Here is a 12,717-nt window from a genome sequence, read left to right as displayed (position 1 = left end):
TAGAGCAGCTTTAAATATACTGTCATTGTAACTCTTTAGCTGTTGGTATCATCTAGTGTGAAAGAATTTGAGTGTGACATTCCAGATGGATTTTTGCAGAGCTAACAGCCTAATTCTTCTCCCTCCACCCCCTGCACCCCATCCCAAATGTACAGGTATGATGTGGATTTAATCAACAAGGAAATCATAAATCCAAGCTGATATTTTTACACAGTTTTCAGAACAGAGCTGTGCTCAAATTCCATACTATAGTCTGCCTTAAACTCCTCTACTTTCAGAGGAACTTTGATACATAACGATATTATTTTTTTGTTCAAAAAATGTAAAAATCGACTCATAATACAGAAATGTGTGTTTATACAAAGAGAGACAGTATTTTTAAATGTATATTCCACGCCCCCATCTGAAGAACATCTAATTTCAATAAGAAGTCTATTTGTAGTAAAAGCTGTTCCTGTCTCAAAGGCAAGCCAAACCTCAGGATTTGGGGTGAGGTACTCTCAACAAGAACTTGGGCATATGTTTTTGCAAACAAGGTGTTTAGTTACCCAGGGCATGGTTAAAAAATGTTGGGTTATTTTAATGTAAGCATTAAAATATCCAGAAAAGCATTTCATATGTTTGGAAATGTCGCTTACATCACAGTTTTATGGAAAGACAATTACTTTTTACATTCAGTAAACATTTTCCTTTTTTTTTTTGGGCAAAGGAGTTGTTTTTAGTATTCTTGTTATTCTGGGCCACAATGGAATAGTATAACAAATTATTCTTTTTGCTGGTTGTTTTAAAGGTCACTATTACCTCTTACCTGACTTCAGAGGTATGCCAAGGACAGAAATAAATGGTGTTTGCAATATATCAAAGGCTGAAACCAGCTGACACGTGTACCCATTGTTGACGTGGATCAGCCAGTTGACAATATGCAAAGACCTGTTCCTTATGGACCTCACACCCACAGTTAATGTCCAGTGCCACCTATTTAAGACCTGGTGACTTGCTGGTTGGTGGGACTGGGCTTTCAGCAGGCTACAGCCTACCAGGCAAGAAAACAGCTCATTGCTACGAGCTTCAGGGTCCAGATCTGATTTTCTTTTCAGAGAGAAAAATAACCTCATTTCCTTCACACACTTATGCCACAGGTTGAGGAATTAGTCCTTCAGGAGCAGAGATACAGGTCCAGGGGGCCTAATGTCTCTGGCTGCTGCAAGAGTCAGAACAAATAACTAATATTTAACACAGGACATATTGTCTTATCTGAAACTAAAGTTTTGCTAAGTTGTTACTTAAGCAGAGGAGTATTTGTATAGAAGGTGGAAATGGGAAGTGTGGGTGACCAGCACTAGTTGTTGTGCTGCTTTCTGAAGAAATAATGCTATTCAATAAATATATCTACTGTGTTTTGTTTTGGTTTTAATTATTCTAAAGCTTTGGAATAGACTGTTTCAGTTTGGGAACTGCAGTTGTTAATTGTTAATAAGTTTGCTGTAGTGGTGTAACTCAGTTGTTCCCGTGTTTTTCTTGGGCCTGATCCAAAAATCTCTGAAGCTTTCAGTTTATTTTGAATGGAGATTGGATCAGGCACTGTAGTAAGTTTTTAGCTTTGTGTAAAATGTTTATTTTGATTTGATCTTAATCGTTCCTTGCAGAATATTTGGTTATGTGTTGGCAACGTGTAGCTTGGTGAGTACAAATGAAATTGACGTTTATCTGTATGATTTAATCCCTTGCAATATGATCCATTAACAAAACAAAGCTTCAATCATCAGTGTTGAATTCATGTGTTAGATCCACATCTGTTTGTCTGACATCTGGTTTCTTAGAATCATAGTTGCTGTCATTATCTTCCACAATTCTAGAAAGAGAACCTGATAACTTGATTTGGTATAATGAAGTAATGAAGTACTGGTTTTTTTCTTCCTTTTTTTTAATATTTTTAATAATAAAACAGGTACAGCAAGTGGATAAGCAATGTGCACTGCCCTGAGCCCGAAGGCACGTGGGCCTGGCCTCTCTGATATGCACCAGTACAGCCAGTGGCTTGCGAGTAGACATGAGGCCAACCTGTTGCCGATGAAAGAGGATTTGGCCCTGTGGCTCACGAACCTACTGGGTAAGATACAAAAGGATTAAATGAAGATACTGGGTGGTAAGAGAACCCTGTGTGCTATTAGGTGGGACCTCAGTCCTTCACACTCTTTTGCATTTCACAAATACAGGTGGTTATGATGAGATTGCTACCTCTGCATAGGGCAACTGTAAATGAGGGCAGAAAAACTAATTAATAGTTTGCTTCCACAATGTGTCTATGAGTAGCATAATTGAACTTCATTATTAATTTCATTTATTTGTTCAAATTTCCTTTTAAATGTTCTTTTGTATGTGTTTTCTGTATTAATACCATTAAGCTGAATGGTGCTAATTACTGCCATCAAGTACATCTTCCATTTTTATTGTTAGGCCTCCTAAAGAGTATGGGTGTATTGACTGTCTTGAAGGGAAGGAGCCATTAAATAATTGGCTGCTGACCAAGCAGTGCAGTGATTGATGGTTGTCACCCAAGGCAATGCATGTTAAGACCTGGGGAAGCTGGTGCATGGAGGGGTCTGACCAATGGCCCCAGCTGGGACCTGCAGATCTGCTGGTTGCAGCTGCACGTCTTGGTGTGTGAAGCCAAAACATGTTGGTGATGAAAGAGGATGCAAACCAAAAGACAAGAAAAAACAACAAACAGGTACACATGAAGAAGAGCAAATGAGAGGATGTCCCTGGTAGGAAAGAGAGAGAGATTTCTTTGGGATTTATGACTCATTCAGGAAGGTGGAATTTAGATACTATGAGCCAGGAAATAGTATGTTGTTTGCTGAGAGCATTCAGAGGAAAATGGCTTTTGTATGATCTCTGTATTTCAAAAGGATTCTACCAAAGAAATCCGTGGCTTAGAAAATACTTCATTCTAAGGGAAACATGTCAGTATATCCTGTCATTAAACAAAGAGGAGAAAATATTTTAAAGGAGGCGATGTTTACATGAAACTTGTGGTGATATTATTTTGGAGGAAAATCAGGATGATAATTTAAAAATTTGTTGTGTGTGGGGAGGGTTATTTATTAATTTTTATTTTTTCCTGAAATTCTGCTCTGGGGAGACATAGGCAGTATCTTGCCTTGGCCAATGCTGTAGCTGAACCTTCTCTGTGATATCCTACAATAATAAAGTGTATCTGAAGCTTTTCATCTGCATGTTCTACATTGCTCTATTGCCCCATTTTTGAAGAGGAACGGAAGTATTGCTCTGTTACGAGAGCTGTAGTTGATAGAATGCAAGGACGTGATATTTTGCAGGTAGGTCATACCCATTTTAGAGTTGGAATAGTTATGAATCCACAACTGCAAGAGTGCCACTCGCTTTAGATTACATCTTTGTGTGGTACTTCCATTTAAATTAATCAGTTTTGAATATAAAACTGTCTAGACAATACCAGAACAAAATCCAGAAATCCTGACTCTTCATTCCAATTACCACAAGACAGCAGTCCAAAAGACTGTTTTTTGAATCAGAAGCAGCTTGTTCCATGAAGGATTTAATATATTTTTTGAATGTTTTAAACAATGAAGTTTTAGTGAGCCACTCTAAAACAAATAGAAGCTTGTTTGCAGTTCATAACAGAGTTCTAACAATGACAAGTTTAAGAATGAGGTCACTTTTTTAGCAGGAAAGTAGCAACCAGCAGGAGATTCTGAAATGCCAACTATAATTAATAGTCTGATTTATTTATTTTTAGGCACACCAAATTCTGCACTGCAGAATTAAATGAGCACAACCTTCTTTTAATTAAGCAGAATACACAGTTCATTTGCTTAATGCATTCCCTCACACTGTCTCACACCAAGCTCTTTTTTTCTCAGAGTTGGTTCTGAAAAACTGAAATGATAGTGATTTGTTAAACTGCTTTGAATTCCTGTAGAGACATTGTTATTCAAATTAATAATTCAATTAAGCTAAAATTCACATTCAAAATAAATAAAGTGTAACTGAATTAAAGTAATTAGTATTCAAATAAATATATTAACTCAGAATTCAAATTTGGTTTAATTACTGCATAATAAGGTTCACTTTAATGAAAGCAGGGGCATGCGAGTGTGTCGCTGCAAGATAAAATAGGTATGAATTTATAGCATGCTATTACCTTATTGTAAAAACCTGTCTGTGCTCTCACTTTTCAGCATCTAAACCGATAAAAGGATATGCAAGCCTGTTAGTTTGTTTGTTTTGTTGTGTGGTGTTGGTTGTTTTCTTTTCTTTCCTCTATAGGAGCAGTAATGTACTTTGCATTAATGGTCAATAGATTTTTCACATGCATGCCTGTGCAGATAACAGAGCAGATAATACTCTATCTATCTGCACCCTAGCTTGCTCTGTGCTATAACTTGTGTGGCCTCATTCTAAGTGTCTTTTTGCCAGTTTCAATGCAATAGGATTATCTGAGTTATAAAAAGATTATTATGCTTTTCAATTAATTTGAACCATGTTGGTTCGTGTTTTCTTTCATATGTATTCATTCATTTGGACTATGAATCCACAAGAGCACATAATCTTTTTAAATAAATGTAGATTTAAAAAAAAAAATAATATAAAGTATTTTAGACACAAATAGGGCTGAACATCTTTCACATAGTTTGGTCAATAGATGGTGGATTTGGAGATTTTTGTGTCCTACACAGTGTAATTATGAGTTAAAATAGTGACAGTTTTGCGGTAGCAAAGCCTGGTGTGGACATTACAAACTGGAAAACATTAGAGTGATATCGCACCCTACAATAAGGACAAAGAGTTTTGAGATTAAGTGGAAATCAGGCATAGCTATGTTTGGCCTTACCTGAGTGACAGATTGGAAGACTAAGACACACGGTGCAGCTGGAAAATAACACTGTAAGAGTTTTTAATCCCTAGACTTTGCACATTTTATTCTAATTTAGCATGGACTTTTGTTTTTGCTGATTATTTTTGGAACCATGTCAGAGAAACTCAGAGCTTCTGAGAGAACAGTTTGTCATTATAGCTCCATTGCTGAATAGATTTTCGCTGCCTGTATTCTGGGGGCTGGAAAAAGGACGTTGCAGATGAAATCAATGTGTTGGATGGGAATGACGCATACAATATTGTATTCTGTGCTGTATTATAGCATTTTCAAATTGGGACATAAGCATTGCTGGGGTTCGGGTTTCTATGCTGAAGAAGAAGGCTGGAGCTACGGATGATGTGCCTCTTATCCTCACTTCATCCTGGTCTGGTGGCTCAATAAAGAGATCTGTGCAGTGGCAAAGTTAAGGAGATGAGTTGACCCAACCATCTTGCAAATCATAATAATCTCTCAGACTTGTTTTTATTAGGTATAGAGCCAACGAAGCACTCGGCAATGCTTTCATTGCTGAGACTCTTCAAATTTGATAGATTGTATATATACTTATTTTGGTGGAATGCTCTTGAGGATACCGAAAACTTTTCTTTCCCCTTAAGCAAACTTCACAATTGGACACAGAATTAACACAGTTGTGACACCACAGAATCATATAATGGGGTTGGAAGTGACCTCTAGAGATCATCCAGTCCAACCCATCTGCTAAAGCAGATTCACCAGAGCAGATCACACAGGAATGTATCCATGTGAGTCTTGAATGTCTCAGGGAAGGAGACTCCACAGTCTCTCTAGGCAGCCTGTTCCAGGGCTCTGGCACCCTCAGAGTAAAGAAGTTTCTCCTCATATTCAGATGGAACTTCCTGTGCTTCAGTCTGTGCCTGTTGCCCCTCATCCTATCATTGGGGACCACTGAAAAGAGTCTGGCTCATCGTCTTGACACCCACCCTTGAGATATTTATCAACATTGATGAGTTCCCCTCTCAGCTTCTCTTCTCCAGGCCATACTAATCTTCAAGGAGAGGCCAAATGGCAATTTGAAAGCAAAGAGGTTTTGCTTGTCTGCTGTCCTCTCCGGTACTGTCTTATTTTCTCTAACGTGTCTGCAGAGGGGACAAGGCTGACATGACGAGTGGACCTCATCACCAGCCTGGAGTTTAAGAAGAATAGAAAGGGATGGTTTCTCTGTTTCCCCTTTGGCTATTGTATAGCCTTCTCATCTTTTTTTCCCATTCCTGGAGTCCATTTATCAGCAGAGGAGAGTTAGAATATTGTAGCTTGTTTCATCCCACTTCATTTAGTACGTGAGACCACAGAATATATCCGTAAGATGTGCCCTGGACACATGCCTGGGCTCTAAGGTTACAACACTGAGGCCTCTTCTAACAGAGCTTTCTGGGCTTCAGAAGCTCACAGAGAAGGAGCTGGAGAATGCAGGATGCTGAGGAACTGGACATGTAAATGTTGAATGTTGCATGAGGCATTAGAAGCTGCTCGGGTGCAGAAACGAAGTAGGTTTGGAGAAAAGGAACAGGGAGATGAGAATGTTAGGAGAGGCCTTGGGTTGAAGACCTGGCTTGGAATTTAAAGGTGTATTGAAGGAGGCATAAAGTTGGAGGGGTTAAGGGTGGGAAGTCTTCTGCAAGCAAACTGTCTTTCCTAGATTTCAAATGAAAGCAAAGCTTGATTCAGCTGCATGATCTTGCTCATCTTGCTGTCTATAAGGGTTCTATAGCTGTACCTTTATTTTCAACATCCGAATGTTCAGCTCAAGCTAGCGGGAAATGCAGGTTTTAAATATCTGAATATCAAGACATTTGTGATACTTCTAGTGATTCTGCTGGTACTGATGTAGTTTTTTATTTATTTGAGGGGCTTTATAATTTTCTTTAGTATCAACATGCCTTTGGGGTTGTTTATATGTCCTTTTGCAAGTAAGTGATATCAAAACTATTTTCTTGCTTCTAGGATACAGAGTAGCCTTGTCAGAAAAGAACCAGTTTTGCATGAGTGTAAATCATTGGCCTCTTTTAAAATTGCAATTATTATTTTTATTTCTATTGGGTTTTGTTATTTTGGATTTAAATGCCACCTGATTTGAGAGGGTCAGGAAGAGTTGTTCCCACTGGTAACTCAGTATTGTAGAAGCTCATTCTTCTGCTGTTGTGCTTGAGATTCTCTCAAGTGAAATATTTCTACTTGTAAACTCATAGTTTTGTGTTACTGCTGAAGTGTACAATTCAGGTAGTTGATCATCTAGATCTGCAGCTGGAGTTGGTGTCTTAATCTGTTGTCATTTAAGAGTGGAACAACTCAGTGCAAAAATAGAGGAGCCAACTTGATTTTGGTACTTGTTTTCATCTTTGAGTTCCCCCCACCTTCTTCTAAAGGCTCTGCCCTTCTGAGATGCCCCACAGGGAATGCTTTATCTTTGACCTTTTGGCCACACACCCTGGGTTTGGGCTCTTTTTAGTTATTTCTTTATAGACCTCCCAATATGGTTGCGTTAGGACCCTGGCACTGGGTGGCCTTAGAGAGAACTGCCCACAGTTCCGGGTGGTGAGTTTTCAGGTATAAAAATGTGTCTTTTTAAGGGGCATCTGGTGATTGCGGTAAAAGAGGGTAAGTAATGATTAGAGGTTTGAGAAAGCCTTCATATTCCTGGTTATTTTTTCATACTTTTAGTGTTGTTTTTTTTATTATACTTAATGTTATTACCATTCTATAAAAACATTGCAACCGCTTTCTTGTAATTATAGGGGGAGTTATACATTTTTAATGGAGCTTAATGTTTTTTCCATACAAATATACAGAGCTTTTTTTTTTTTTTCCTCAGGCTATGAACATTACTCTCATTTGAATCAATACATTTCAACTGTTAAATATGTCAGAGTGTCTGTTTTAGCAAAGAAATGCCACCTTTTGGAGCCATAAAATACAGCGAATTGAAAGCTGACACCTAATATATTTTTCATTGGATACAGATGTTCAATGCAAAACTCATTCTTTCAGCTTTCATAAAAGGGAACAGAACTTAAATACTCTGGCTTAGCGTACAATATGCAGTGACCAAACTGCTAATGCAATTCAGCATTTAAAATAATATAAACATATTGTTAAGTAGCTGAAGAAGATAGAAGACTTTTTCCATGTCTGTTTAAAGAGAAAATGCCTCTAAATAGGGCTGTTTTTTGTTTGTTTGTTTGAAAATAATAAGTCTATAAATCATAAGGCAGAACAGATACATAGAAGGTGATTTTTTTCTTTTGCCCCTGTGAAAAATTTTGCTTTCCAAAGCAGAATGAAAATCATAAGTAAGTTAAAAATATTTGAAATAAATTTTTAGAAGAAAATGAGTCTATTATAAAATGCAATACTCTATTAAAATAAAGCAGTTCCTATAACATAGTAATTTTTCCAGTTTAGCTTTCTAATGGCTTTATACCTTTTGCCAAGAATGCTGATGGGGCAGATAGGAAAATATGTAGGCCAGGATGGCGAAGAAGGCTTCTGAGGTGCTGAGATGTTCAGTTTTTGTGTCTGTGGGCTACGATGGCTTCAGTCTTGGCTTCTAAGCTGGAGGTGCTGCTATAATATTGTCAATGATGCACAAGCTACCAGTGAATGTCTGCAGTGCTGCTGCTGCTCTTCTGCCCAGGGAAGTCAGTTGTGTACACAGGAGCTATAAAGTGGGCTACGTGGCAGAGAGAATTAAGGGGGTTCTAAAAAGGGGGAAAAGCTTCACATTAAACAGATATTTCTAAAGTAGTAATATGCTAGAAAAACAACAGGTTTAACTTCAACCAAAACCAGCAATCTGTTGTATCTGAAGATGATTTGCTGCAAAGATCTTTAACTTATTCCTTGATTTTAATTGACCAAATTGAAAAGACTCATATTTCTTTGCCCAAAGGATGCTGAAGTATCTAACAGTTTTCAGGCAAGGGCCTAGAGAAGTCAACTTTCCTTTAGCACTTTTGTAAACTAGTGCTTTCGAATACTGCTATGCTCAGTGTTAGAAGGGATATTGACTATCAGATTACAATGTACCAGCAATATCTTGCAGAAGTACAGTATTAACATTTTATTATCTACTTCATTTTTGTTTCTTTTGAGTGTCAGTTTTCCCCTCTCTTCTGAATGAAAAGGTATAAAAAATCTTCACTTCTCTTTGGTAAATTTACTTTTCCTAGTTTTATTAAAAAAAATGTTGTGAGCCTGTTCTAAGCAGATTAAGGTTTTCAGTTTCCAGGCATCTCATGGAAAATAAATTTCCCCAAACTAACGAGAGGGGGAAAGAAAAAGAAACACACAAAAAAAACCCCCAAACTAACCAAACCCTGGGTTTAGTCAGGCAACTGTTTGCCAGTCAAATAAATGTGGCAAAAAAAAGCTTCCACCTACTGTCCGTTTTGCAGACAAGCCAGTTTTATGTAGCAGGAGTGGGTCTGGATGGGATGAAGAGCCACTCTCACTTCAGTGTTTATTATTATTATTATTAGTAGTAGTAGTAGTAGTAGTATTTTATTGGCAGGGTAGACTATTGCTACTGATGTAACAAAGGACAAATGTAAATATCACCAAAAATAAATAAATCCTGTCTTAACAGGAAAATTAAGAATTAGCCCTTGATGTTCTCTTAATATTGGTGGAAGCTAAGAGGGTTGAAAAATACAGCAGCTGGTCAAAAAAGTGTCCAAAGAGAAGGCAAATTTTCCCATAGAAATGTGAAAATGGAAAACCTTCAATAAAAAATAGGAATATTTATGTCTGGAAGTGATGATAAGGTCTTGGAAGTCTAGTCCAGTGTGGTAAATGATTGTCTTCCCCTCCGGCCTGTCCAGCCTGGTCAGAAGGTCCATCTCCTCCCGTGGTAGCTGAAGTACAGCATCATCTAGCATGATAATAATTGATATATTTTGAAAACTGAGTATTTTGGTTTAGTTCTTTGGGTGAAAATTTTAATCCGTGTGGCAAGTAGATACATAACATGAAATTTTGCTCTTTCCCTTCTCTTTGTGTACCCAACTGCTGGAAAAGCTCTTTCAAAGGAGCGTTGCAGTCACTGTAGGATCTCATCAACTTCTTGCAGGATTGTCTTAGTCTTTAAAAAATATATAATTATTCCTTTCTTGTCACGGTTTTCTACTTCTGTTACAAAATAACCCGCAGGAGCATTAGCAACTCTTACATTATAGCTACCCACGCACACTGATGTGAAACATTTGCCTGCTGTCCTGTCTTTTAAAACACTATGTTAAAAGCACCGGAATTTCATAAGTAAAATGAGATATGCGGAGTCTGATATGCTAGAATTATTTTCCAAATAGCACATGCCTTTCCAAAGAAAGCATCTTATATTTTTAATAATTTGCTGTATGTCTACCAGTAAAGTAGTAGTGAGGTGTTCATCAATATTCAGAGTAATGCAAGATTCTCAGTTAAAACATATTTCAAATTGTTGTCAAGATTTCTGTTGATTTTTGTTGTTTTACATAAATGCGTTCTATACTATAGCACATTTTCTGCCATGTTAACTTTCTGTTTGCTGTTCAGGTAGAGAAATAACAGCAGAAACCTTTATGGAGAAATTGGATAATGGTGCCTTGCTTTGTCGGTTAGCTGAGACCCTGCAGGAGAAATTTAAAGAAAACAGCTTTGATGCAAACAAGCCTGGCAAAGTAAGTGTTGGTAAATGTTCTAGCATGTATTATCAGGATCTGAGGTGTCCGACTGTTTTGGTACTGAACTTGTTTTGGGCAGTTAAGAGATTTACATTTGTGAAGGTTCTGCAAATGGGCAGGGAGGTAATTGCTCTGTGTAGAAAAAAATACAATATAAAATTGGGGGAATTAATCTTGGGTAATTATTAAGGTAACTATGGGAGAAAGCTACTCAAAAATGACATGTAACGTGGAGGATAAGACACAGAACAAGATTAGCTGTGTCATGTAGTAGTTAATAGAGAAAACGCGGTCCTTATATTTAGGGGGATACTGTGTAGCTTTGGGAGGCACCTTTTCCTCTATGAACAGTTCTAAGGAGGCCAATAATAAAATTCTGTAGTTGGTTTTGGTGCCTTGGGTTTAAAGGTCCCATTGATGGTACTGGAAGGGGTTAAGTAAAGACAGTCGTGGGGATGATGTGGAAAATATGAACCTTCAGAAAATACTGAAGAGCCTTGCAAAGATCTGATTAAGATCTTGCTTGGCCACAATGTCCCTTTAATGTAAATGATTTTCATAGGACAGTCTTATTTGGAGAAATTGAAAAGTGCAGCGAATTTATTTCTGGGAGAAGTGAAATGAAATAGTTGACATATTAATGCATTTACTCTGAAACTGTTTCTATTTTTCTGATTGAATTTGACTACACCTTCCTTGAAAGCTAAACCAGGGAAATACACAGCAGGTAAAAAAAGAGCCCAGGAGCAGAAATCACATAATGCATTTTCTATTCTTTATGTTTTAAATAACTAGTCTGCAGCAGAAATTAGGGCACAGGATAAATTTTATCGGAGGTTCTGGGAACTGACAACCTTGTGTCAGCTGCAGCTGCATACGTTGTTTTTCTTGGTTCCAAGCTTATAATTGTTGTTGCAGAAGAAATTGTCTGGACTAAGACAGGCTTTATTAATTTAATTATTTTTAACCTTCTGTGGGTTGGGGTGCGTGCAGGGGACCATTATTTGCTTGATTTGGTGCCTTTTTTTTTTTTTAAAGAAAAAAGAAAGAAATATCTGGGAAGAAAGATCAGTAGAGAAGGAAGGAAGTCTTCCTCCACAAAAGAAGAAAAGACAGCTGGAATTCATATTTCATATTTCAAATTATAATCAGGCTTTGGGTAGTAGAAGGACTGGATGACTTCCGAGTTGCTCTTTATAATATGGTCCAGCTTGTCTTTCCTAAGTGATGGCCTTTTAGTGTTATGGTATTTCCCAAGTTGAGATAGCACTTATGAAAGTATTTTTGATTGAGCCTAGGAAGTAGCTAAGCAGAAAGAGGGTTACTTGTTGTTTTGTTGTATGAGGTTTGTTTATTTGTTTTCTCTAAACAAAAAGTACCATTATTGACAAAAACTACTAAAAGCTTCAGTGAATACCCAACAAGTAAACTTGGCTATATAGTTTGAAAACATTCCATTTCCATCTCTTGCCCAGCTGGAGCACTAGAAAACCAATTAAATCACAAAGCGTAAGGCATTTTTTCACAGCCTGACAGCTCAGAAAACTGTCTATTTCATACAAAATTCTCAGGAGAATAATACTCATAAATTCTACTACAAAGCTCTAGTGAATATTCAGAAATTCAAACAATATGTTTTTGTTAGATATCTAACTACTGCTTTTTGGTTTGTGTGTTTGGTGTGTTGTTGTTTGGTGGGTTTTTTTATATCATTTGGAGCTCGCTTACTTTGGTACATTCCTGGGTTATCTTTCCTATGTTTGGTACTTCTGGTTTTGCCACTGAAAAGAGATGTAGACCTCCTTCTATGAACTTCCTCAGCTGAGACTCTGACCTTCTTTACTTCACTTAGTTGATCCCATTTTTTGAGCCTATGTTACATTAGAAGCCAATTGGACATTTGTAATCCCATATGTTGTATTTACTTAGATTTGTTAGTCTTTTTTTGTCAAGCTGATATAACAGGCAATGCAATTAAAGGGAGAAAATTCTACTCCACTGCTATTTTCTCAATGTATATTATTTCATATTTAGTATAGTAAGAATTCAAAGAAATGGCAGAGTAATAGATTCGTGTCATTGTAGGCTATTAGAGAGTTATTTATCCTTTCAGATTAC

At 37.2% G+C, this 12,717-nt stretch overlaps 1 protein-coding gene across 1 annotated transcript in view; it reads left to right on the top strand.

Moving 5' to 3' along the window:
* Positions 1 to 1,968: 1,968 nt before the first annotated feature.
* The window catches only part of GAS2 (growth arrest specific 2), a gene marked incomplete at both ends in the record, with an annotated part of 77,754 nt that continues 67,005 nt past the window's right edge, over positions 1,969 to 12,717 (top strand). The window contains 2 exons of the mRNA XM_080345858.1: positions 1,969 to 2,110; positions 10,472 to 10,596. Of these exons, the coding sequence (XP_080201984.1) occupies positions 1,969 to 2,110; positions 10,472 to 10,596 (267 nt within the window). The remainder of the gene's footprint in view (positions 2,111 to 10,471; positions 10,597 to 12,717) is intronic.

This window comes from Nesoenas mayeri, assembly GCF_963082525.1.
Source record: "Nesoenas mayeri genome assembly, chromosome: 5".
NCBI lineage: Eukaryota > Metazoa > Chordata > Aves > Columbiformes > Columbidae > Nesoenas > Nesoenas mayeri.
The sequence above is the reverse complement of the archived record's forward strand: the minus strand, read 5'-3'. Positions and strand labels throughout refer to the sequence as shown.